Here is a 26,890-nt window from a genome sequence, read left to right as displayed (position 1 = left end):
CTGTCCATATAGTGTAGTTTAATCAAAGAATAGATTAAATAAAATCTAGTCTGTAGTCTAATGATGGACTAACTAATACGTAGGTATGCGGAGCTACTGTGTCCATGATGGCAAATATGTACTGTTATTTTGCATAGGTATAGACGTATAGTGATTTAGTATGATACCACGGAATAGATTAAATTTAATTTATTCTGTGATGATACCACGATAGCATATCTATATATATACATATATATATATATATATATATATTTATTGTTGTATATATCTATGAGCGTACGACGATTTTGTTGTTTTTATTGTTCTCTAACCTCTACCTCGTGTATCACTATGGTTAAAATATGATAATATCATTGTACTCGCGTGATCCGTGGTCACACTGTTTGTTATTATTTTTTAGTTTTTTACTTGATACAGACGTACAGTTGAGATAACATAACATTGCGATTTGAAACTCGCCAACGAGTGTATTAGTATTATACGCTACTCGTAAGTCGTAGACCGTAGTCGTTAGAGTTTATATTATCAATACTCAATAACTACGTTCGTTTGCTGCCGATTATTGTGACCGTTTTGTATCCCATATTATACCATTATTGGTATCCATCCATTCAATTAATTTCTTCGTTATTTTTTAACACTTGCCATCGGAATAGTAGGTACCTCCTTCCTACTCACGAAACACGTGCGCAATTTTAGCCGAAGTACTGTGATTGTCATGAAATTTACACTGGGACAATAATTATTGTTATTTGTTAGTAATGAATTCTGTAAAAAATACAACAAAAAGGTTTGCCAATAGAAAGTTTTACGCATTGCCCGATGATTATGTTAAAGTGACAAAACCGATACAGAAGTCTGCTGACCCGGTGAAGCTTTTAAAGTATGTGGACGAAAATGTCATTGGCAAGAATTCTACATTCTCTGGACCATACGGAAGAAGAAAAGGTAATTAACTTTATATAATAGGTAACAACTTAAAATGTACCTACTATTTAAATTTCATCCTGCATTTTTGATGTATTGTTATTATTGCATCTAGATAATAACCTAAAATGTACTTTCTGATGTTTTTCAATAATTCCCTACAATATTTAATTTTTAAACATTAAATAATTTGTTTTCATTTTTTTGCTTACAATATATTTTTAAAAATATGAATGAATGTCTATCAAATTATTGGTAGGTAAGTATACCTATGTTGCCATATGGGTACATGAATATCTTTTAAATTATTGTATTCATATTAATTGTGATTTATTGGGTTTAAATTTAAGCCCATTAATTTTATCTTTTATCTTACATAAATCAACATTGTAAATGATATGTTCCACATGAAGCAACCACCTAACTTTATTTTACCATAATTTTCAGAATATACCTAGGTACTTATTTAATTTAATTTATTAAATATTAATTAGTTACATAATTCAAAAATATAAAATAAACAAACTTCAAACTAAAGTTAAATTGTTGTGTTTTTTTTATTCTAGGTAGGTACTTAGATTGATTAAAATTCAAAATGTTATAATTTTTATCTCTTATAAATTGTAACTATTCAAATAAATAATCTCTTTAAATGTTAATATTTATATAGTTAAAGGAAATCACTATTTTTGATTGATTAAAATTTGTTTTCATTTTTAATAATAATATACTTGGTAGTAAAAATGGTACCTAGGTAAGATATTAGGTAGGTATGTAAAAATTAATAATTGACAACAAAATTTTCATTTGAAATATTTTTATTAATTAAGTACCTAAGTACCAAAATTAGAAAAAAATTATAGTTTTTGTCATCACGAAACTTCAAGATTCAATTCATTATGATAATAAAAAAATATTGAGTATATTTTATTATATTTATATGCAAATGTTACCCGATGTGAATTCCACTTTTTAGAGATAAATAACATTTAGGGATTAGTAGGTACTAAACAATTTAACCTTACCAGAAATGTAGTCTAAAAATACACAAATTTATCTCAATATGGATTGCTGGCAATGTCTTATACTGAATTAATAAGAATTTATTATCCATATTAGGTATAACTGTCTTGAGTACTGTTAATGTTCATGTTCATTAATATATTTTAGGAAGTAAGTGGGTATTTATTTTAATTTTGAAGTAAATACTAGGTATCAACAAATAATTGGTTTATTTTAGGGGAACTATAATACCCATTAATTTATGTTAAAATATTTAATATTTTAATACAGTGTTAAATTTTTTAAAGTAATGTTATTGCTTACATTTCATTTATCTGTCACTTTAAAGTTGAAGTTTTAATGTATACCTACTCAATCTCAGAAGAGAAGAATCACTTTTTGCACATCATGAATGATATGAATGACGAGTCGAGAACCACATGATCAAATTATTATCAAGTAGTTGGTGGAGATGAGCAGCCCTAACAAAAATTGGTGGGCTGACTTATTGTTTTCTTTGACTATAGATTGTAGATATATTGTTTTTGAAAAAGTATATCATCAAAAGCATCAAATTAAAGTACCTTACATTTTGAAAAAACTTGGTTTATAAAACTTATTGTTTTAGAATATTACAAATATAACGAGTATTGTCCTAAATTATTTTTAATTGAAACTTTTTATTTTACTTAAAAATTTCTTTGTACATGTAAAATATAAATACTTAGTGGCATATTATTATACTACTTATTATATGACGTCATGATATCATATTAACATTCATGTTATATAAGGTAAAATCGCTACAATGATTGTCATTTTGTGTAAATAAAATGATAAAACTAAATTTAATTAGATTTAATTCATATAATTAATTGGAATTACCTGCTAGAATTTTACTGGATTTTGACATAATATTTGTGTCTTATAATTTACAATTAACGCACAAAATTATGTTGTTCTTACATCATCAATCTTTTGACAGTAAACACTTGTTATTTTATGCCCCTTAATAAGAATCTTCTTCTCAATAACATATAACATTGGTTCTGTTCTACAAAAATTGTGTCTTGAGGCAACTTCCACTATACAATAATACAGTTAAATTCAAAATTATAGGTACATATTATATTTATCTCTTTCCTCAGAATCTGAAAGTATTTCAATATGTCTAGATATTGTGTTTGAAATGCAATTTTACAAAAAAAAAATTACAATCAATCAAATATAATAAGCCCTAATGATTTGTATAATTATTATAATATATAAATAAATAATGAACATAAATGCAATGTTGATTATTCTGTAAATATATTGTAATTAATCTCAAAATATGTAGGATTATACATTTAATAACAAATATCAATTAAATTTAAATATAACTCAATACAACATAAACACATTTTATCATAATAACAATTTAAAATTGTATTTTTACTGTTTACCTATTTAAATGTTTGTTTTCTTTATGAATTATGATTATCATAATTAATAACAACTAACAAGTGGCTTAATTGACAGTAAATAGGTACTTACTTATATATTAAAGTGGCATACCATGTTTTATATCATATGCAGTTCATAATTGAGTTTTCAAATATCAATAGAAACAGATTAAATATTTCTGCAATTTCCCAACTAAAAAAAATGTACTTATTGTAATTTGTGGCGTAACTATGTCTCTACACTGAGAGGCCTCTTCATTATGTGTTTTTGTGTCTTTTGTTATATCTTGTAACCGTTGTACCAGTTTTTATTTGGCAATTCTGATTTTATTACGAAAATTATTTCTGGATTATTATAGGTTTTAAATTTGACTTCTATTTTTAAATAATTATTGAGCATCATGTATTTTAGTATTAAAATGTACAATTAGTATGTTTTATTTTTGCCATACAAACATTTGTGCCCAAAAAATTTCATGTACCCATAAATGACATACATTATTACTATTTTATTAATAATTATTTAATTAGGTATTATATAGGGTATTATTATAATTAATGATCTAGCCATAGTTAATGAGTTATTATAGTTCTATAAACCCTGTCTAAAAGCTATAACCTAAACAAATAACCTCAACATGTAATGCAAATTAAACACCATGTAGAGTAAACTATACGGTAAAAATACTAAATAGTATGTATAGTATGTTCATACTTCATAGTTTGTACAAAAATGAAAAAATGTAGTGTTATTTTAAAGAAATTTATGGGGAAAAAACATGTGGATTTAATAGGCAACTACTTAATATTGTAAAATAGTCTGTAGCTCAATTGGTAAGAACTAAACTTGTTTGTGTAGGTACAAACAATATCTATCCAATCTTATTGTAAAACATTTAAAATTATATAACTAAATAACATGCTTTTTCAAAAAATGTAGAGATATTTTGATTTGTATAACAAATAATTATAATTTCCAATCAATCAAGAAATGTGTGCAGTTTAGTTTTTGTAATAGACAACATTAGGCACACTATCACAAATTAATTGAACATCTGGTTCTTAATTTTTTAGTTGAAATAATTACATTTCCTATCAAACAGCAAATTTCAAAAAATTCATTTACAAAATAGTTTATGAATTATCGATTTACTAAAAAAATATATGCATTTCATAGCTTAATTTTTTTAATATTTTGAACCGTTTTTGATTTAAAATTAATTTAATTATTTTATTAGAATCAATATAACATTTTTTTGACAAATTTGCTTTTAAACCAATGAGTCACTCTTCATTTACTTTTTTTTAAGGATGTATTTTTTTAAACCTGTTAATTGTGTGTAAAAGCAATTTCAATTATTATATCCAGTTTTATTTTAAAACTAGTTTTTTGTTGACAAATTTAAATTACTATTGAAAAATATTTTTATTTATGTTGTTTGCTTTATTTTTAATAATAAGAATTTATTTACTTCTAAAATGTATCTGATATTTTATTTCAGCAGGCTTAAAAAAATATTCAATGTTTTAAAAATCTGGATATCATTATTTGAAATAAAATACCTATATTAAAAAGGTACACATTTAGGTACAATAGTTTCCTACTAATTTCTTGCTTAATTGTTTGTGATCATTAAATTGACGCTAATATCAAACTATTTATAAAAATACATGTACTTTTAAAATAATATTCAAATATTGATACTTATGTAGAATTAAAAAAAAATAAAAATGGTAAATAATTTTAATGTTGACTTAGGTAGCCCTATTACTAATAATTAAATTTCTTACCATATATAAGAAATTATTATCATAATGGGATTCTTATTTTTAAAGATAAATGCGGTAAAAATAAACAGTTGGCCTGGTGTTTAATAAAATTCTATCATCAATGAAGCATCACCTAGTAATGCCTACTAAGTACTAATTCATGGCCGTATTTCATAATGTACTTATTAAAATAGTTTATACTAAATTCTTAAAATTAATGTAAAGTTGAATTTAAGCTTTTGATATACCCATTTATAATTTTAATATTAACTCTAAATCTCTCATATTTACTTAAAACACATTCAATTTGTATATAAGTAGGTATATTGTATAGTTAATATTAGTTATTACTATTGAATAAAAAATAAGAATTTTTTTAAATGTGATACAATTTTTTTTTTAACTACTAATATCATAAAAATTCAATAAATACCTACCATATGTCCATATTTAAAAATAACTACCTATTAAATGTCTTTCATAATATTTATTACAATTTAGTTTATGAATGTAATACTTTTAAACATGATTTTGTATTAACTTCTTACTAGCTGAGAATTCGTCAAGTTATTACGATTATGAACATCATGTTAAAATAAACAATTCATTTCCTGTTATTAGCGTATACGTTGTGCCAATATGTTGAATTATTTATTCTTAATTTTTTAAATAATCTGCATAACATACAGACCAATATTTGTATTAAACAGATGTATCACTTCAGATGAATTCATTTATATTAGAATTAATTAATGAACTTAATAATGGACTAATATTTAATGCTAGAGGTATCGTATATACACTCAAAACCACGACGCATATTATACACAGTGGCCTCTGTTGTTTAGATCCTTAAGTCTTAAATGGTGATCATTTTCATTTTCATATAAAGTGATTTGATTTCGAGTGGTATCAAAATAAAAGTCAACTGAAACCAAAAACATTTATTTATGCATTTAATGCACTTTCATAACATATTTTCAGAAAACAATAGAATTTAATAGTTTAGTACCTATCTTTTTTCTACGACTTACCAATTTATAAGTTTATAAATAGCTTAAAAACAGTAAAAAACAATTAATTTGAAATGTTATCATGTAAAATAAATGCTATTATAAATATGTGGCAACAATTTCAAAAATCACCAATTGAGTTACTCCAAAAAAAAAAAAAAAACAAATTGATTTTGTAAAATACTGGTTTACCATGAAAATTCCCGTTTTTCCTTAATTTTTTTGGCTGCCAAAAACTATCTCTATACCTAGTTTAAAAGTTGAAGGATTTTTAATATCCCAAGAGTTGTAGGCAGAAAAAAAATAAATATCACTGTAAATAAATACTTTCATCGTTCAGAATCTAAAAATTAATTTGTTTACAACTTTACAAGTCATATTTATAACCGGGACTGTCTTAAATGTTGATCCTGTGACCGCCTCTGCATGTTCAGTGGCCAACAGTGTTTTACCGTTACTTTTTTACCATAAGATAGACATTGAAAAAAATGTATATTTATCACACATGTATCATAAGAACTATTTAATCACCAATAGTATAGTTTAATAATATAATAAATATTGTAGGTAGGTGGTTAGTGTGATAATTTGAATTATATTATGTAACATATTATAGTCATTTTATGGGTGTGAACGTGTGGTTACTGGTTATATTATTGTAATATACGGGCTGATTATAAAAACGTGTTAAAAAATGGTGGTGATTTTTAAGAATCGTATTATGGTATCCTTTCTATTTAGGTAACATAACATTGTATTTCCGAGTGAATTTCTGATCAACCCGTATTTGTATACCATATTATTACTATTTAGTAACATGATATTTATAAGTGACTATGTAGACTTTGTGTAAATACAACTGTTTGATATTTATTGTGTTTGCTCCTACAATTGTCTATTCTTTATACCTTTTCCAAATCTTTTTTGTTATAATATAGAGTATTAGAGTTTCTTGGATGACAATTACAATAAAATATATCTATAGATCCACCGATAATGAAATAATACGAGGTAATAATAAATAACAATTAAATATTGTATTATTATTTGAAAATTATATTGTTATTAGTAACCATTGCTTATAATACACACGTATGACTTCCTAAGATAACGATATAGTTTATTATATATCTGTGATAACTGATAAAATGTTCACGAAAAATGTCATCATTTACCTACCAATAGAATTATTAATTATGTTGATCCCGTAAACTATTCATCACAACTCTTTGTCCATATTTTTGGTAAAGTATAGTTATAATCGAAGTTATAATAGATCTCATTGTCTTAGCCACTGTAAATAACTGTATTATTATTAATATTCTGCAATAATAAATCATATTTTTGTAATTTTAAGTACCCATGTTTTGTTTGACTAAACTAAAAAAAGAATACTCAGTTAAAGAGTTACTTAAAAAATCTAATGTGACCAATATAAGCAAATTTATCCAATATTTTAAAAGTCAATTTTTTATTAACATACCTAAATAATAATGAATACAGTGAATATGGTACGTTTTAAAGTTTAGTCAGAAGGTCCATAAAAAAGTTTTTATAGTAGGCGAACCGGTATGGGTATGAGGACACGTGAGCGCGCGGTGACATAAATCTAACCTAATCAAACTCCGTAGCAAAAAGTTAAGAATCTTAAAAATTGACATAACACAAATATAAATGTAATTTTTTTTACTAGGGATCCTTTTTAAGTGTTTACGTTTATAAAGTAAGCTATAAAAATTAATATTAGGTGTCATATAGGCACTGCCATACATTTTTTTTATTGAAATATTATATTGGTTGTTCCATTTTTTTTTTTTTTCATTGAACTTAAGCCCGGCGCCCACGTTATACATTTTAATATAATGCCAAAGAGAAATTTTACGAATTGGCAAATTATGCCAGTCGATAAATAATATTTTTTAGATTACTGTATAATATAGGTACTGTATAACAATAACATAACAATTCGTTAAGATTTCTTTCATGTTTCAAGAATTAATGTCAATATCCAGGCAGAGGTTTTGACTAATTTAAAGACCTAAAAAACTTCGATAAAATTATTTATTTTATTTAGCAGATTATTTAGTATTCACATATTTTTATTTCTATTTTTACTTAGTAATTAATACGTCAGTATAAAAACAATTAATTATCACAATTCACAAGCCACGTTCATCTGTAATAACAATGTTTCATGATGGGTATAGATTTGTTTATTAATTTATTTACCTAGTAACCCTAGTAACTTCATCCCTTTTGAAAAAGTTAGGTTTTTATTTGTAAGCTCTAGACTAAATACAATTTATAGTTTATTATTGTTGTTCATATGTATATTTTTTGTTGTATTTTTAATTATGAAAAAAAAAGTATTCAATGAATTAATTCTTCTTATATATTATAATAATATAACTAATGATTATTAATATACACTATATACAATTTCTTTAAAATTTATTTGTAAAATTCAATTTTTGATTATTTAAATATATTATTTTGTATTATTTTAGTAACTCAAGTATTAGAATTTAATCACTCGTTCGTAATATATTATTCAGCTAATCGTAGCGCGCCAAATGTTATTACAGTTAACACGGTGTAAATAATCCAAACAATGTTCGTAGATACGTGCAAATTTATGTGTTTACAGCGAACAACTACATCATTATCGGAGAAATTTATTTTTCTGGGACATAAAAATAGTATTATTGACGTTTTTTCGAACTGTTAGAACGAACGTATGTGTTAGCATAACGAAATAAGTGTGGGATGATCACACGCAAGGTTCTACTACATATTATAATACCTGACCTTTATAACAAATACGTGGGGAATTGTAGGATGTTATTCCACAGTAAATGGCATTTTTTCAGTTTTGTGTAAAATACGGATGTGTATACTACTTTTTAGTACATTTAATAATTAAATTAATGATAGGCGATAGTTATTATATTCAAGTAATATTAAAAAGGTATAAGTACACAATATACTTGTACTGATTTAGCTTAGTGAAAAAAATATCTGTCCGTAATAACTAAAAAAATATATATTATTGTTACATACAGGAGTTATCAATCAACAATAACAAATAAATAAAAAATAATTTAAAACTGATTTGTCATTAATTTGTCTGCGTTTGATCAAATTAATTATTTTATGATTTATACGCGTTTCCTATTTAAAATATAAGTAAGAAAACTACATAGCTCAAAGTTAAAAAATAACAGAATTAGACATTTTTAACAAATTCGAAATAAAACAATATCAATAAATATCACAAATTTGAAATTATGTTGTATTGCTAATGAATAGACTATCAGTCTTTCCGTGTTAATTTGTGAACGTATATACTTAGTTCAAGGGCAGAAGCTAAAAACCTTTATTAAAACGCTATATTTGTCATTTACATTTTATGTCAGTATAATATTATTGAGATGGTTTACTTAAAATTATCATATTACTTGTATACTTACAAATATTTCTGATAGCAAACATTAATTATTTGTTTTTAAAGTACCATTTTAAATAATGATTTACATTTACATCTCGAAGTTAAAACTTCAAATAATTGTATTTTACTTAGGTAGGTTTACTAACCTATAGCATGGAGACATTTTTTGTTTAAAGGTAAAGGTCGATTGTTGATTAAGCTGTTTACTCTGTTTTTGCTAATCAAGGTCTATTGAGAAATTCGTTATGCATAATATTATAGATAAGTAAAATTGCACTACGATAGTAATTTATAGCCACTAAACAGTAAACTGTTGTATAGGACGTTGTTTAAACTCGGACACTCAGTTATTGAGTTATAGAATATATTATCAAGACAAGTGTCACTTTTTAGTCGCTTAAAAAATAAATTGAATTATGAACCATATTATTTTCAATGTACCCCTACTATTTTGTTGTTCAGATCAAAATTTTTTTTTGCAAATCAATACAATTTACGAAACGTAGCATTAAGGTATTTTTAAGAAAACAATTTTCTTCTTAATTATTATATTTTATCATCTATAATATAGATAAAATTGATTAATCTCCAAGTTTAAATTCTTGTTGTTTGTACCTACCTATACGTCTATACTTAATAGATTTTTTTATCTCAAAATTAAGCATACAAATGTACTTAATATATTTAATAATGCTCTTCACCTTAAGACTATTTTTCAGATTTCAGAGTGCTAAATAAAGAACATAATATATTAGGTCAGTGTTAATTATAATTGCGCAATTATTTGTTTTATACGTATAATTTAGCTACTAATAAATAATAATACTATTCTGTGTAAAGAAAGATGTCAGATGAGCTTTCAGTAATATATATTTTTTCCAAGTGGGTACGTAGTTATATACGTATAATTGCTTAACTGAATAGTACCTAAATATGGATTTTACGGATTTAATTATTTATAAAACATTCGTACAAAGTATAAGCTATTAAATAACAATACAACTTTAGTATTTCGTTCTAATCGAGAAACATATTACTTTAGAATTATGTGTATTTATTTTATTGAACAAGAATAAAATTAATAAATGCTTCTAAAATCCGAGTTACTTATTTTTAACGCCATGTGCAAAGTTTTCCAATACATCAGTGAATAAGGAAAATAAATTTATGCTGTTTGTTTTTCATGTTTAGTTCTAGACTTAAACTTCGAGTAAAACGCTTTTCCTTTAATATTTTATTTTTAATATTTGAAGTAGGTAAGCAAATCAATATCATATAGTACGTAACAAAATACAATTATTTTTAGTTTTTAGTGTAATACACTACGCACTGAAATTATCTATAGCTACCTATACAATTTGCTTAGAATCTTTTTTAGAAACCATTTAAATGTATTCATTTAAAACTTGTAAAATGCAAAAAGTGCATCTATTTAAAAAAAACTAAATTATGTAAAAAATACAAGCCTTTGTATTATAATGTAATTTTACTGTTCCTGCAAACTAAATAATTTTAATGGATTTTCATGACATTGTCGATTATTCATTTTATGTACCTGCCTATAATAATATGTATGTTAAAGTATAGTATGATTAAAATAATATTTATATACTAGCAGAAGGTACTTATATTTTGGATTATACGTAATTTATAATAATAACAATCTATAAGTCAGACGATAATAGGTAATAAATTCAGTGTAATATTTTTAAAACTTATAAACTATTTTCTCGTATTGAAATTTATTACTTTAGAGTTTAAACAGTTAAAATTATATTAGGTAATTGATTTTTCAGTAATTGTATTTAAAAATACATCAATGTAGGTTCCATAATAATTGAAATAACGTACTTCAAACTGTTTTTGTAGTTTTACAAACAATTTCATTATTTTTACAAGAAAAATGATGATTATAAAAATACCATTTAATTATAATAACCTCTTTATGTCAAACTTTCAGAACTATTTACACATTTTTCCTTTTATTTAAATGTGTATTATAATTTATTATTATTTGTTGCATTGTTATTAAAAAGTATATGTACCAGATACCTATCTATATTATATATATTATTTTATAATAAAATACACTGCTGGTTTCCAAATAGACTTACCTATCTATTATTTCAAAAATTTAAAGATATATTTTATCTGTAAATAATGATTCCTGTTTTAACGTTTAAAATGTGGGTACCTACCTATTAAAAAAAAAAAGTTATCAGAATTTTGCAAGAATTATTTTCCAATCGAATAATAACATAAAAAATAGTAAATAAATTGATATTAATCAATAGATGGTCAGTTTGGTTGAACCATCAGCGTCTATTATCTAATATTCTAATTCTAATATCGCAAGATGATGGTAACTGAAAAAAATTCTGGGGTTGGGGGTTCAACATTTTTTTTTATGGATTATGAACTCTTATCATTTTCACGTTAAAAATATAAGAACTCTTGTTCTGCTTTTAAACATTTCGAGAGGGGTCTGGACCCCTGGCCCCCCAGTTGCGGCCTTGACTATATGATATTATTTTGTAATATGTACCTATATATGTATTATTTAAAGATCTGTCCATTTATCTTATTTATATAAATATTTATTTACAAAACCTCAAATCCATATTTTATTTTACGTGTTTCGGTACAATTGTATTATAACTTTCAGTGTACCTACATATAAGCTGCTGGTGTACTGCAGGGGAACGTTGGTAACTGCGCAGTTATAATATAACGTCCTGTGTAGATACAACGGAGGAAACCTAACTTTAGGTTTACGATAACATTAAAATATTTGACTGGAATGTTTTTTTAAATATTCGTAGAAAAATTGTGTTCTGAATTGCGTAGAATCTTTTTTCAGAAATGATTGTGCGTATGCGATTGTCAATCTTAATAAGAAACATAGTGGAGAATGTCGTATTATTTTATTTTTATTATCAGTCGGCCGATTAAAATTGTAAAAAAGATCGATGACCACTTTTAATTAATACGTAATTTATATCTATTAAAGTATAAATGCGATATTAAGAAATCAATTAAACAATTTATAGGGTTATTATATGTATAATGTATATGTATTATAGTATATACTACACACACGATTTTAGGTTTAATGTGTACACATGTTTTAGTATTTTAAAACAAAATCATTTAGATGAAATTCGCTCAATTTTATTTTTATAATGACATGAGCGTTATTAAATAATCTATGTTTTCAAAATTTCAGGCTAGGGTTTTTATTTTATAATTTACACTTTAAAATTGTAGATGGCTCTAATATATTTTTTATGCGCCTACAAAATATTTCAATTTGGTCGTCTTCCAAGGTAGTCAATATTTTAGATACTACCTATACTAGATTTATATAGGTTTTGCCACTATATTACTAATAAACAATAAAAATGTATTCGTTACTTTTTCATATTTTAACTTATATTATCTTTTATACTTGGTCCGCAGAAACTTCCAAATTGTGTATGCATTATATTTTATTATTGGATATTGTTTTAATGCTAATAAAGTACTTAATGAGTAAAATCATTACAAATACTCAATTATATTTATTATTAATGATGGTATAACTGAAAATAAGGTTTGGGTAAAACTATGGCTGTGGTGTCCCTAATCCCTATACTGCAGTATAAGCAACAATGCCATGATTACCCACATCAATACATCATACTATCATAGGTATGTATGATTATGATAAGTACAAAATACAAATTAATTGTATATGTCTATACTTTAATACTATCGTGTATTTTAAATCGTAATATAAACTATATGAGATTAAGCATATTTCTTTTGTAAAAATATACACGGTATAATACGCAGTTTATTATCCATAATTGAAATCCTTGACTCCCTTTAATTATATACCCTTTTGATGTTTTCATGCATTTTGTAAGAGTAAATTAAAAAAAAAACGCTGAACAACAATGATTAATTTGTCTACTTGTTTCATCGACAAACTTTGTAATATGTACCTAGGTATTCGTGCTAAATTTTATTCAAACCGCAATTACAATGGATTTACATTTTATTTAATATATATTCGATGGAACTCTTTAGGACATTGTATTGCATTGCAAACATATCGCTGGAAAGCAATAGGTAGTATAAATACCTCACAACTCACTTTATCATTTCCAAAAACCCTATGAGATTTTCAGATTCTATCGTCGTAAGAAATCTCAAAAGTCGTGCAACATAATATCAAAATAGTGTTTTTGTGGGACAAAAAGTTTTTAGGGGAATCTATTTTTAATAAAAATAAAAATTTAGTGACATCAATTAATTAAATAAATCTATCCTTAATTAATCATTATGTCCATAACATGATATTTAAATATATTATAATCTTTTTGGTATTTTAATTTTTAAGCGAGATATTTATAAGGATGTCTAATTTGTAATAGTTCACATATTCATATTTTGATTCAAAATTAAATATCAATTAAAAAACCGTCGCTTAAGCACAAATTTTATCCTTACCTTCAAATATGAATGTAAAGGTAAAGGTAGAGTCATGACTCTAATATTTAAGCTAACAGCACAAATTGGTTTTGCTGAACTCAAATTGGATTTTTTTACGCCTGTGAGATGGAGACAACACATTCATGGGTAGTGTCCTCTTAAACATTATTTAATGGCCAGTGGTTCGCACATTTAATTAATCAATTTTGTTTGCAACCCGACATATGGTTATACTAAAAAACTGGAATCAGAATTTGATCGGAATAATATCGGAACGAAACGGTTCATTTTATTATCGGTATGACGGTATGATGGAATGTCGAATTTATTATTTTCTAATAGTATTTTGATGCATTCTGAAACGTTTGTACACCCATTTTCAAAACATGTGGAGTCTAAAATAATGAAATTGAATTTGCTATTGTTTATAAAGCGTACTGTAAAAGTATCTCTAATTAAAATAAATTAGGTGTACGAAAATAATTTTTATTATGTTAAATTACTATAAAAGTATAAACTAATATAACTTAAGTTATAGTTGTTGAAACGTTACAATACGAACGTCACGAACAGTGCACAATATACCAAATACATTAACCACAATAATACAATAACTACAGATAATAACATTCTAAACTCCTAATAAATACGTCCAACTTGAAGGTCTATATAAGGTTGATGGTATATATAATCCTGAATCATTTCGATAATGTGCAGATATAATTCGTAGAACCTAATGAGTACATAACTCATAATTCACTTGTATATATATACCTAGTTACTGTTATATTTTATTTTTATAGAAGTATAAATGTGAACCATATACTCAACTTCGATCGTTATTTATAATGTATTGTATATTTCAATATTTGTCTACATCTCACTGAAGCGCACGCCCGTAAAGCTGTCGTCGACATTTTTTGGTGACGTCGACAAACCCGATATAAGAATATAATTGATCGAACAAAATACACGACTTTGTAGTTTATGCGCAGTTTTTAACTTTACCACATCTTATAAATAACATAGACACCATAAAAAATATATTCAAGATTAAACATTAATTTTGCAAGCGCTCAATGTCTATAGTGCCTAGGTTTTTGGTCCATTATTCTGAACTTTTTAATGTGGTTAATGTTAGAGTTGTCAGTCAAGTGGTTATCATGCATAATATAATATGCACTCGAATCAGAAAGGGGTGTCTAATTCAGTCAATTATAATAAGTATTATATTAATTTACAATAGGTCACTCTGTTGTGCGTCGGTAAAAAGTATTTATTACATGGTTCCGTTCTTATATAATTTCGTGGGTAAGAAAAAAATATAAGTGAACATTTGTTGTATTCTATATCAATGAAATACTGCAGTAGTGTGAGAACTGCAAGATAAGGTATAATAATAACGTATAATGTGTTGACCAAATCCCTTTTAGATTATGAGTGAAGTGAGGAATAACGTATGGGTCTGACAACAATGTGTGTTTATTTTTTTTTAACTATCATCACGTTTTGTAGCAAATTTTAATAATTTGATATTCTTGGAGGTCTGCAAAATTGAAAAATTCCAAATATTTATCTTAATAATAATAAAATGTGAAAAATATTACAGTGAGGAACTAAAATATCAACTTAACACTTGTTTTCCAAAATCAACTTGGTTAATTTATGTAATTCATAAATAAATAATCGTGTACACTAAATTTAATTGTTTTCACCAAATATTATTTATTAAAATGTTCTAAACATTGCCTAAAGTTCAATATAAAAATTATTTTTTGCTCTATTTGAGATTTTTATAGACGTTTGAAATGTTACTATTTTTGTTTTATTAGTTATTTTGTTGTTTCTCTGTTAAAAAACTTAAAAATTTAGTATCATCTACCCGTCCCTTCGCTAATTGCTCTTTCGTATACAATGTTTTATCACTGATTTAAAATTTAACACTTCCATTACCGTGAACTGCTCATAAATTCAATTATACTGTAGAGCAAGGTCTCTAATTTTTTGATTTTTTCCCTACCATTTTAAAGGTATTTCGATGTTTTTTTCAGTTGAGTACAGTAACTATTTTGCATCATTATTTGACAATTTGGTTTTTTGAACATTGAAGTATTGCATTGTATTGATAATATTTAGTTTTAACTATATAATGTTACCAAAATAGTTTTTAGTTGCTATAAAAACTGAATTATACATTAAACAAATTATGATTTAATTTTATATGCAATTAGCTTAATTTATACAATATTTGTTCATTCAAAGTTAATTTGCCGTTTACCTTTATGTTTATAGTTTGTTTGTATCATAATTCATAATATGATAACAATATTTGTATATAATGAAATAGAGTCGCACAATTTGGTAATTTTGGTATCGCAAATCGCAATACTTATAAAGTATTATGTTTTTGGTTAACAAAATAATTGTAAAACCAAATGATTTACCTAATATATTATTTTATTTACTTAATTATACTCGTATATACTATAAAGTATAAAGTACCGATGTTTGAAGGTTAAAATATTATATAATTATGCCAAACGGCAAACATAGGTACTAAACCTACATATTCCAACCGTTACAACTATTATAAATACACTTTTATTAGACTATTCTGTTTAGGTATCTTATATTCGTATTTATAATTTTCACAATTTCTTATACATGTGGCCAACTCAAATACTTTTACGACGTATATGCTCCATTGAATTATGTGCCCTGCAAAGGCCAAAGGCCCTCATCGTCTTAAATGACATGAGTATACAATATGCATACTGTGTAAACATAATATTACTAAATATGTTACGCTTGTTTGTCTGTTTATATAGTTGTGTACTGTGACTACGCAGCTTCTGGGAAATCGTTGCAATTTATTGAAGACTACATACTTAAAGAAGTGTTACCCGTCTACGGTAACACGCATACTACAACAAACGTCACTTCGCTACAGTCTACTCTATACAGGTAAAATAATTGACACCGAGTATCATAATATACCTGTTGGATTCCGTTGAGTATAAAAGGAATACACCCTCTGTATATTATTATATTGCATGTCTGTGTATGACGTTCAGTAAACAATGTTTGTTTGCGGATTATATGACAATGGTATTTGTTGGTCTTCCGATAATAATAAATTCTCTAAGGGTGTTTTTTATTGAGTAAACAATTATTATTAAAGCTAAATTTAAAACTTAATCATTATATTTTGTCATAGACATGAAGCCCGTGATATTGTTCGTAATGCTGTCCATGCTTCAGAAGACGACGCTGTCATATTCGTCGGGAGTGGATGTACCGGTGCTGTTCACAAGTTAATACACGCCATGGACTTCGCATCGGACGAAATTAAACCAATAGTCCTGGTCGGTCCTTACGAACATCATTCGAATTTATTGCCTTGGAGAGAGATCGGCGCTACGGTAAGTACTCGGAATAGCTAGCTGCCCGGTCTGGCGTATCTCTGTGTATAATATACGGAAGTAATAATATTGTTTGTTTTATGCCGTAAATTGTTTCATCTTTACCGCGTGTTATACTCGTTGAATATTAATACGATTTCGACGACCGTGAAAACATTAGGTTTACAAATTTACAATACAAATAATATGTCCTCATTTCGTTGGCGAAGGTGTCGATATACATCTATGGATAATTAGATATCTGATGTTGGTCATACAGAATAATATAGTCTAGGTGATTATTTTTACTTATATCAAGCCGGTAGCCGATTTGCGTTAGAAGAATCACTCTGTGGAGTATATTAGGGGTACCTATATTAGTGACAGAACTAGATAGTAGTTCATTTCGTCACAATAGATGCTATTTTATTATGGGAACAACTCCGGTATTTGATAATGAAATATATATAACCTTGGTCAAGAATAATTTTGTTTCTACAGTTCGCGCCTTGACGTTCGTGTCTAAAACAACATGTTACTTATTATAATTGATGCTCCAGTCGTTGTCAAATAATAATAAGATTACGACTTGGCGCTATTTCAATCGTTTAAAATATGTATTATGATATTTGATTGCACGCCAAATTGTTTGTTTTTCGATTGATTAAAGCTGTTGTCGTGTTTCCTTTGAAAATGTTTATTGTATAAGAATCGTCATTTATATATCAAAATGTATACCTAGTTGAATAGAAAAAAAAAACGTTTTTTTTTAAATGTATTGTTTAGAATTTAATGTCGTCATAACAGCCTGACAATTCGCCAAAAAAAAAAACAATTTACTATTACTTTTTTTTAGTCTCATGTATAATAATTTTTTAGAATTTACTTGAGTTCTAAATTATACTTGCGACCTTTTATTTTCTACGTTACAATCCTGATTTAATTAAATTATTATTTTAATCAGTGATTAGGGATTTAAAAATTATTTTTCAACTTCCTAGGTCATACGCATAGCAGAAACTAAAGAAGGTTTTATCGATCTCGTCGATCTCGAAAATAAACTTCGATTGTATCAGACAGTTAGCCCAGGAGCTCAAGTAGTTGGTTGTTTTTCTGCCGCCTCCAATATTACCGGTATACTCGCTGACGATATTGCCACCACGTTGATTTTACATCAGTATGGTGCACTGGCATTTTGGGATTACGCATCTGCAGGTAATTATTTAAGAGTCATTGTAGCTTTGGCTTTTAAAAATATATGTATTTATAGACTTTGAATGGAATGATGCCGCTAACGGCCTTAAGGTTTTGTGATTTATATGTTTATATTTTTATACTATTTCTATTTAAATTTTATAATTGTGTAAATATTTACAATAACTAAAACAAAAAAATAAAGAATTTCATATAGGCATATAGATATAGCCCATTATCCTGACGTAAACCAACTATTAAAATAATAAAATAAATATAAATAATTAATTAAATGAAACACTGTTACAATTGTTACTACGCAATATGTGTTTGTTAAACTGTTCTCTTTAATTTCTAAAATGTACTTCATATTAATTTTTAACTGATCTTATATTATATTTATTAGATAATAGGCCAAGGGCCAAAATAAAAGAATAATAGGTACAATGAGCAAATTAATATAAATAAAGTAGACACAATAATAATAATTCTTTAATAACCAAAAAAAAAAAAATACTTTATGAAAAAGATCAGCTTCAAAATTTAACTATATGCTATAAGTACAACAGAGCTTTATTACTTAAATTTTATTTTTTTAAAGCACACGTGCATTTAATTGTTTATAGGTTTTTAAAAATTACTTAACTAATATATCTAGTTATTTTTTTTAAACAATGACTAAATCAACAATAAATAACTCATTAGCATAGGCATTATGTTAAGTTATAACTTAAAGCGTTTTTGATGATAAGACATCTTCAAAATCATTATTAGTACACAAAATGATAATATTGTTTGTAAACTGTAACCAACACCATATCCTAACCATTACATCATAATATAGTAGTAGTGGTTAATGTATAGTAATGTATATTTAAAACCGAAGTAGTGTAGTGTGTAAGTTTTCATGATTTTTTTTTATAGCTCCATATGTGGTTTTGGATATGAACCCTTTGTTTCCGGCTAATGACCAAGCCGTTTATAAAGATGCTATATTTTTCTCTGGTCATAAATTTGTGGGCGGAATACAAACACCAGGTTTGAAAAACTATTTGAATATATAAACTCCTAGGGTTGTTTAATAAAGAAATATATAAACTGTACAGGTGTATTGGTGGCCAAAAAAAAACTGTTCAAAAACAAGGTGCCAAATGGCAGTGGTGGCGGTGCAGTGTTTTTTGTCTCAAGAAAAGATCACAGATACTTAAAAGTAAATAAAGTAGAGTTAAGTTATGTGTGTATCATAGGGGGGGGGGGGGTATCAGCCCCCTAGACATTTTTGTAGCTTCCTCCCAAATTGTATTAAATTATACATGAGTGGATCATGTAAATAGTAATCAAGGAGCCACTTTACTTTTTATAATTCTAGCCTACCCTATCAAAATAAAAAATTGACCCAGTTATCCACCTATAGTGTATATGCATCTCTAAGATTTATGTATACCTATTCTAGGATACAGAATTACGAGAAGAAGGTGGTACTGGGGCTATTGTGGAATCCGTGCGTTTGGGTTTAGCGTTACAGCTCAAACAAAATATTGGGGTACCATTCATTATGGGCAGAGAAGAAAAAATTACCAAGTAAATAATAAATTTAATCTTCAGTTAATAAAAAATATGTTACTAAGTACTATTTATCATTTTTAATGCTTAACAATACTAATAATATTAGCCATATGTAATAACTATTGAACAAACGTATTTTTCTGCAAATTGTTCTAGTATTTTTTTACATTTGACCAGTATCATACAAATAATATTGGTTAAATATTCAACAATAACATTTGTTCGGAAATCTGTTATGTTCTTATGCATACAAATATACAATTCATAAATAAATAATAAATTAGATATTTCGAGCTTTTTGGAAACCTAACAATATCATTCAGTTCACAAATTATATATATATTTTTTTTTTAGTTTTCAAGGGTCTTCAAAAATAAACTGTGTTGTACGTTATGTAGACAATATTGTAAATTATTTGCATATTTTAACTATACCATGCATTAAAAACCGTGTAGAAATATAATGATTTAGTAATTTTACTTCAATCTTAATGCAATTGTAATTGTCTAATGTTATGTTTCTTTAATTAACACGTGTTAGGTTTTTTTTAAATTCTCGTTGAATTAAGTTTGTCAGTATGTATGTTCATAACAATTTCTTAACATTGATACTTTTTCATAAGAATTATTTATTACATTCAGGACAGTTTTTTTGTTACTCTTAAATATTTAGATTTAATATAATAGTTAACTACTGAAGTCTGGAGAGTATTGGAATATTAATTTAAATTGTGAGAATCATTTAAAGCTTTAACTGATAATGCTTAGTAATAACCATAATATAAATTTAATAGTTATAGATTTTGATAAAATAAAATTAGTATTTTTTTTTTTGTAAAATGGGTAAAGTATACTCTATGCACTACTTCAAGTTTATAGAAGTATTGAATATTAGAAGATTTATTCTACTTATACACATTCTAGAACTATGTGCAATAACTATGGGCGTGGTTATGGTTTGTTATTTTTGAAAAGTATTTATTATTATTGTCATCGTGTATGTTTTATATGACCTCTAAAAATAATATCACTGATATATTGGTAGTATTATTAGAAACATTATAAGTTAGTCATAAATTATTATGGTATGTGATTAGAATAAGAATTAAATACTGATATAGGTGTGTATAAATAAATAAAATTATTTTTGAATTTGTACCAATAATTTTTTATTTAGTTTAAGTTTAAATATGAATTAATATTATTAAATATCAGTTATCTTAAGTTAAGTATAGAAAAAAAATTGGTTTATTTAACATCATTATTGTTATACCTATTTATTATGAGCTATTATTATATTAATAATAAACCTTTTATATTTTTTATTTCAGAACCGTATTATGTTTCTTGCAAACCATGCCGGAAATAATAGTCTTAGGCAATTGCTCGCAAACAGTGAGACGGCTGCCAATTTTTTCAATGTTGGTGCGACATCCTCGAGGTGCATTCTTGCATCACAACTTTGTGTGCGCTATCCTTAATGACGTCTTTGGAGTACAGGCCCGTGGTGGCTGCGCTTGTGCTGGACCTTACGCTCAAGACCTTTTGGGTATCAGCGATACTCTGGCCATAGAATATGAGAACATGTTACTAGAAGATGATCGTCTGGACCGGCACCACCTGCGCCGGCATGAAGAACATTCTCCTTTTGAGATGCTTAGGCCCGGTTTTGTCCGTATATCTTTGCCGTTCTTTATGTCTGATAACGAAATATCATATGTACTTGAAGCCTTAAAAATGGTGGCCACCGAAGGCTGGAAACTATTGCCTCAATATACTCTGAACCCAGAGACAGGTGAATGGAAACACCACACAAACAATGTTTTTCGCGATCGTAAGTGGTTAGGATCAATTCGGTACACTGATGGTAAACTATCAGTACCAGAACGTAAGATTTCCGTTCAAAATACGTGTCCTGCCGATTACGCCGAATGTTTGAAAACGGCAAGAAATACATTCAACAAAGCTAGAAAAGTAAGTATTTTGATTGTGATTGTTTTATTTTTCATTGATGATGAACATCAATATTTTTACTAATAATTGTTTATTTTTTTATTTTATTTTTTCTAGATGGCAAAACGATTTCCATTGCCAGATCAGAGGAGTATGTTCACAGAAAAGGCTGAGAAGTTACGTTGGTTCATGTTGCCGAGTGAAGCCCAAGACCTATTGTTAGGACATTCGTCCAGCCATATTAAACAACGCGTTCCTTTTTCACCAACAATCTACCATGGATCGCCTCGAACTTCTGAATCATCAAATGTTTCTACTCCAAATTCATCTTTAGCGAGATACAACAGCCTTTCTGCTTTAGATCATAGGTATTTTTTTATTTATATATCACTATATTATGTAAAATTAATATTTCCTATTTTAAATTCATTTTGCCTAATTGTATACATTATCCATCAAAAATGATGAAATGGTGATTGCTAATTATGAAAAAAATATGAATGGTTAATCTGTACCCAACTACCCAAATAATCATATCCATTAACCATACAACCTTTTTAAAATAAAAATAGAAAATTATTATTTTCTACTCAGTAAACAATTATGCAGAATATAGTTTATCTAAAATGTATTATCAAAACAAATATAGATATTAGATATTATTTTATGAAGCACTTCAATTAAAGTGTTTAGAATGTTTTGGAATTAATTCTATTTTCCATGAACATAATATAAATTAAGGGGTAGGCTAAGGTCCCCTGATCGGGCATGGCAGAACCCTACAGGTGCCCAATCGAAATTTTACCAAACACAAACGTGTTAAAACCTACCAAACCAAACCCTACCACTACCACAATTACCCTACAAATAGCTAATGGCCATTGTCCCCCGGCTTAAAGATCAATAAAAAAATATATGTATAAATTAAAAATTAAAAATTAAATATAAATAAACAATTTATTAAACATAATAAAAAAATTTCCTTATATTTTATTTCATCATTATATGATACCCCTCAATGATATTTTATATTATATAACATTAATGATATATTATTATTTCATATTTTATGTGTATAATGCTATGCAACTTTCACTGTTAGATTTTATAATATAAGAAAACTCGCAGCTCCATCATTTGTTTCTGTAAAAAACATATAGCTTAAAATTGATTAGCAAAATAAATGTAAGACTGATAACTCGCACACATAACGTCCTTAATAAATTAAATATAATAATGCTTCTTAAAGATATCATTAAAAGAAAAAAAACTTAATAATTATAAAAGGTTAGCCAACTCAAAGAATTGTATTTATTTGTACTTAGTAGGTAGATCGTAAATAAATAACCCTTAAAGACAAATATACATTTTAAACTAAATAATAATTCAATCCATCTTTTAATTAAATAATTGCATTTTTTTTTTTTTTTTAGTTTATCCGTTCGTGTGAGATCTTCGAGTGGTAGTTCAGATATGTTACTGCCTAAAAAACACTTGAGTCCTGTTGGACTAGTTTCTCAAAGAGAAAGATGTTATAGTTTAGGTTCAAATCCTGATCAGTTTAGAAGGTTACGTGAACGACAGTGTTCTTGTAGTAGTCAAACTGAATTAAGTGATTCTGAATCACGTGCATCTTGCAATGATATATCACATGATGAAAGCATCCAAGCTTATGTACAAGAAATGACAAAAGAGTTTGTTACAGAAATCAAATCTGAACTGCGTGAAGTTATAGCTACTGTTGACAATGCATTGTCAGAGAGTTCAGAAAGTTTGAATGTTATAGATAAGCATAATAACATTCCCAAAAGTGTTCTCAAAACCATGCCTAGAAATAACTCTGTCCCAGTAATAACTACCACACCATGTCAAAATGGACTTGAAGAACAAGTCATCACACGTTTATCTGAATTTGCTTCAGAAATGAAATCAGAAATCCATGATATGGTAAGCTCGGTTTTAGCTTCTTCGTCTTCTTTGTCAGACGAGAACACAGACACCATAATGGAAAAAGAAACAGATTCAGAAAGTGACAAAGAAAACAATTTAAAACATCCGAATCTGAGCTCAACAGATAGTGGTATAAACATTAAGACAGAACCAATTGAAATTAATTCCAAAAAGTTTAAATCTGAATGTATTGTGAAAATGAATTATGAGAAAAATGTTGATTTTGCTGTGGCTAGGTGGTATTGTCCAGCAAAACCCATATGGAAACCAACAATTGAAGTGAGTATTTGACATTATGAATATAATTAATCTTTGAATGTTACATTAATAGTTGAATACTTGAATTGTATTGGAGTACAATATATTCACTATTATGTAAAATGAATACAAGATATTAAATTTAAAATTATAATTTTTAAATTAAAGGCTATTAGAGAATTTAAGATGATTCGAGACGGAGATCGTATAATGGTTTGTTTATCGGGTGGAAAAGATTCATTATCATTACTTCATACACTACATCAGTATCAATATTATGCTTCATCAAAAGGTATACATTTCACATTGGGAGCCGCTACAGTTGATCCTGGCAGTGCGGCTTATAATCCTAAACCTCTTATACCATACTTAAAAGCATTAGGAGTTCATTATTTATATGAAGAACAAAGTAAGTATTTTTATAACTAAATAAGTGTATACTTAATGTTTAAAATGTTTAAATAAATGTACATATTATATTTATTGACAGAGATTCTTGAACAAGCCGCGAGTGCTCCTGAGTGCCGTTCAATTTGTAGTTTTTGTAGTCGCATGAAACGAGGACGTTTGTACTCTGCTGCACGATCAAATGGTTATAATGTTCTGGCTCTTGGTCAACATTTAGATGATTTAGCTGAAAGTTTTTTAATGTCAACATTTCATAATGGTCGATTGAGATCAATGAAAGCTCATTATGCAATCAACGAACGTGATTTACGTGTGATTAGACCGTTTGTTTATGTCAGAGAAAAAATGTTACGTCAATTTGCAGAGACTAAAAAATTGCCCGTCATCTCAGAAAATTGTCCTGCGTGCTTTGAAGCTCCCAAGGTACATATTGGTGATACTATTTTAATAATTGTTCTAAATGAAGGAAAAAAGAATTTGTAATTTTAAATTAATTAAATAATGATTGTTTTCTGTTGAGATTAATACAAAATGTATATTTCATGAGCTTTTCATTAAAATTATAGGAACGCCACCGAACAAAACAATTACTTGCTCAACAAGAAATATTGTTCCCACACTTGTTTGCATCATTACGCTCAGCTTTACGGCCCTTAATTAGTTTTCGGCAAACAGGCGAAGAAACCAAAGCATACCATCGCATGACTGGATTTATCGACTATCAATGTGAAAAAGATTCAGAAGAAGAACCATGACCATTCTAACAACCAAAGATGACTTATTATAGCCTAATTTACCATTTTTTTTTTTACTATTATAATTTACAATAATTGAAGACATTTGAAGTATTTCCTTCGTGCATGTTTGTTATAATGATTATTTTTTGTTCTTTTATTTATTTTTTTTTTTCGTTAAGTTATATGATACTTATGATACTTACTTTAGTTGTAAAATAAGGATTATTATTATTTTAACAAAAGATCTTGGTAATATTTACTTATATCTAATTTATAATTATAATAAATATAGACATACAAGTTATTTATTTACGTTACTTGTATGTTTTCATACAATGTGTAACGATTTGACATTATTGAATTATCTTAATTACATACAACACCTACCATTTAAAGTGTATTACGATCTTATTGACACATTAATTGCGTTAAAAAGATTATAAACTAATAAAAATTATTTCTCAAATTATTTACCAAAATAATAATTGAGTAATAAATATAATTTATTGTTATTTTTTTTTATATACCATAAATTAATGGTATATATCTTTATCAAAATTAATGATACTAAAAATACAATAAATTATAATACTTGATACTATTTTGTAGGTATGTTTAAAATTTCAAAAAACTGTTATTTAATGTATACGATAATATTATTTCAAACAATGTGTTAACCAAAGTCCAAGAGTATAAAAATAATTTTTTTTTTGTACCTAGTATGTGTATTTTTTTTCAATTTTGTTATTTTTGTCTTTTATTTGATATACGACCTCTAGCTTTAAGATCATAAATACAATTTCAGTTTATGTAAGTTGTTTTGTTTATGTTTTCCACTATAAATTATATTTTTTAAATAGTCGTTAGGTAATATAAGAATTTTGGCTATGAAATGTTACAGCTTTAAGTTATTCGACACAGTATTCAATTTTAAGGATCCTAGCTTAATGTTGATTTTAATAATAAATTATGCGTCATTAAAATTGTGTATTGTATACTGTATACTATACTCATATGCAGTAATATTATATAGGTACCTACCTACTATTACAATGCTGTAAGTGACTATTATTATTATATTGTAAGTCTTAATTAACCATCAGGCGATAGTCTTATAAGCGATATGCACAACAGAAGGCTGTTTATCTTGTTAAACTTAAAATGTTTTTATAAAACATATACATGCATGTATAATATATTCCATCCCAACAAATGGATATTTTTACATCTTTGTCACTTAAAGTTACAAATGTTTTTGTTTGTCACCAAATGCGTTCTTGCACTTGTAAAAGTAAAACTAACGATAACCATTTTTTAGCAAGCTCTGGTTTAATACTGAG

The 26,890-nt window shown here is 26.7% G+C and overlaps 1 protein-coding gene across 1 annotated transcript; it reads left to right on the top strand.

The window, feature by feature from the left end:
* The first annotated feature begins 444 nt into the window (after positions 1–444).
* Positions 445–26,533, top strand: LOC111026983. Its single transcript, XM_022305178.1, has 13 exons — positions 445–951; positions 16,913–17,048; positions 17,302–17,506; positions 18,487–18,700; positions 19,604–19,717; positions 19,786–19,889; positions 20,133–20,260; positions 21,576–22,218; positions 22,315–22,565; positions 23,631–24,426; positions 24,574–24,814; positions 24,896–25,236; positions 25,380–26,533. Exons 1-13 carry the CDS (start codon positions 765–767, stop codon positions 25,566–25,568), a joined length of 3,549 nt encoding a protein of 1,182 aa, XP_022160870.1. The 5' UTR covers positions 445–764; the 3' UTR covers positions 25,569–26,533.
* The last annotated feature ends 357 nt before the right edge of the window (positions 26,534–26,890 follow it).

Source organism: Myzus persicae, unplaced genomic scaffold, assembly GCF_001856785.1.
Source record: "Myzus persicae strain clone G006 unplaced genomic scaffold, MPER_G0061.0, whole genome shotgun sequence".
Lineage (NCBI taxonomy): Eukaryota > Metazoa > Arthropoda > Insecta > Hemiptera > Aphididae > Myzus > Myzus persicae.
The sequence above is the reverse complement of the archived record's forward strand: the minus strand, read 5'-3'. Positions and strand labels throughout refer to the sequence as shown.

Coding starts and splice junctions, on each gene's coding strand:
- LOC111026983 (XM_022305178.1), top strand. CDS start 765: ATGAATTCTGTAAAAAATACAACAAAAAGGTTTGCCAATAGAAAGTTT. Junction 22,219..22,314: donor CATTCAACAAAGCTAGAAAA/GTAAGTATTTTG, acceptor TATTTTTTCTAG/ATGGCAAAACGATTTCCATT. Junction 22,566..23,630: donor CTTTCTGCTTTAGATCATAG/GTATTTTTTTAT, acceptor TTTTTTTTTTAG/TTTATCCGTTCGTGTGAGAT.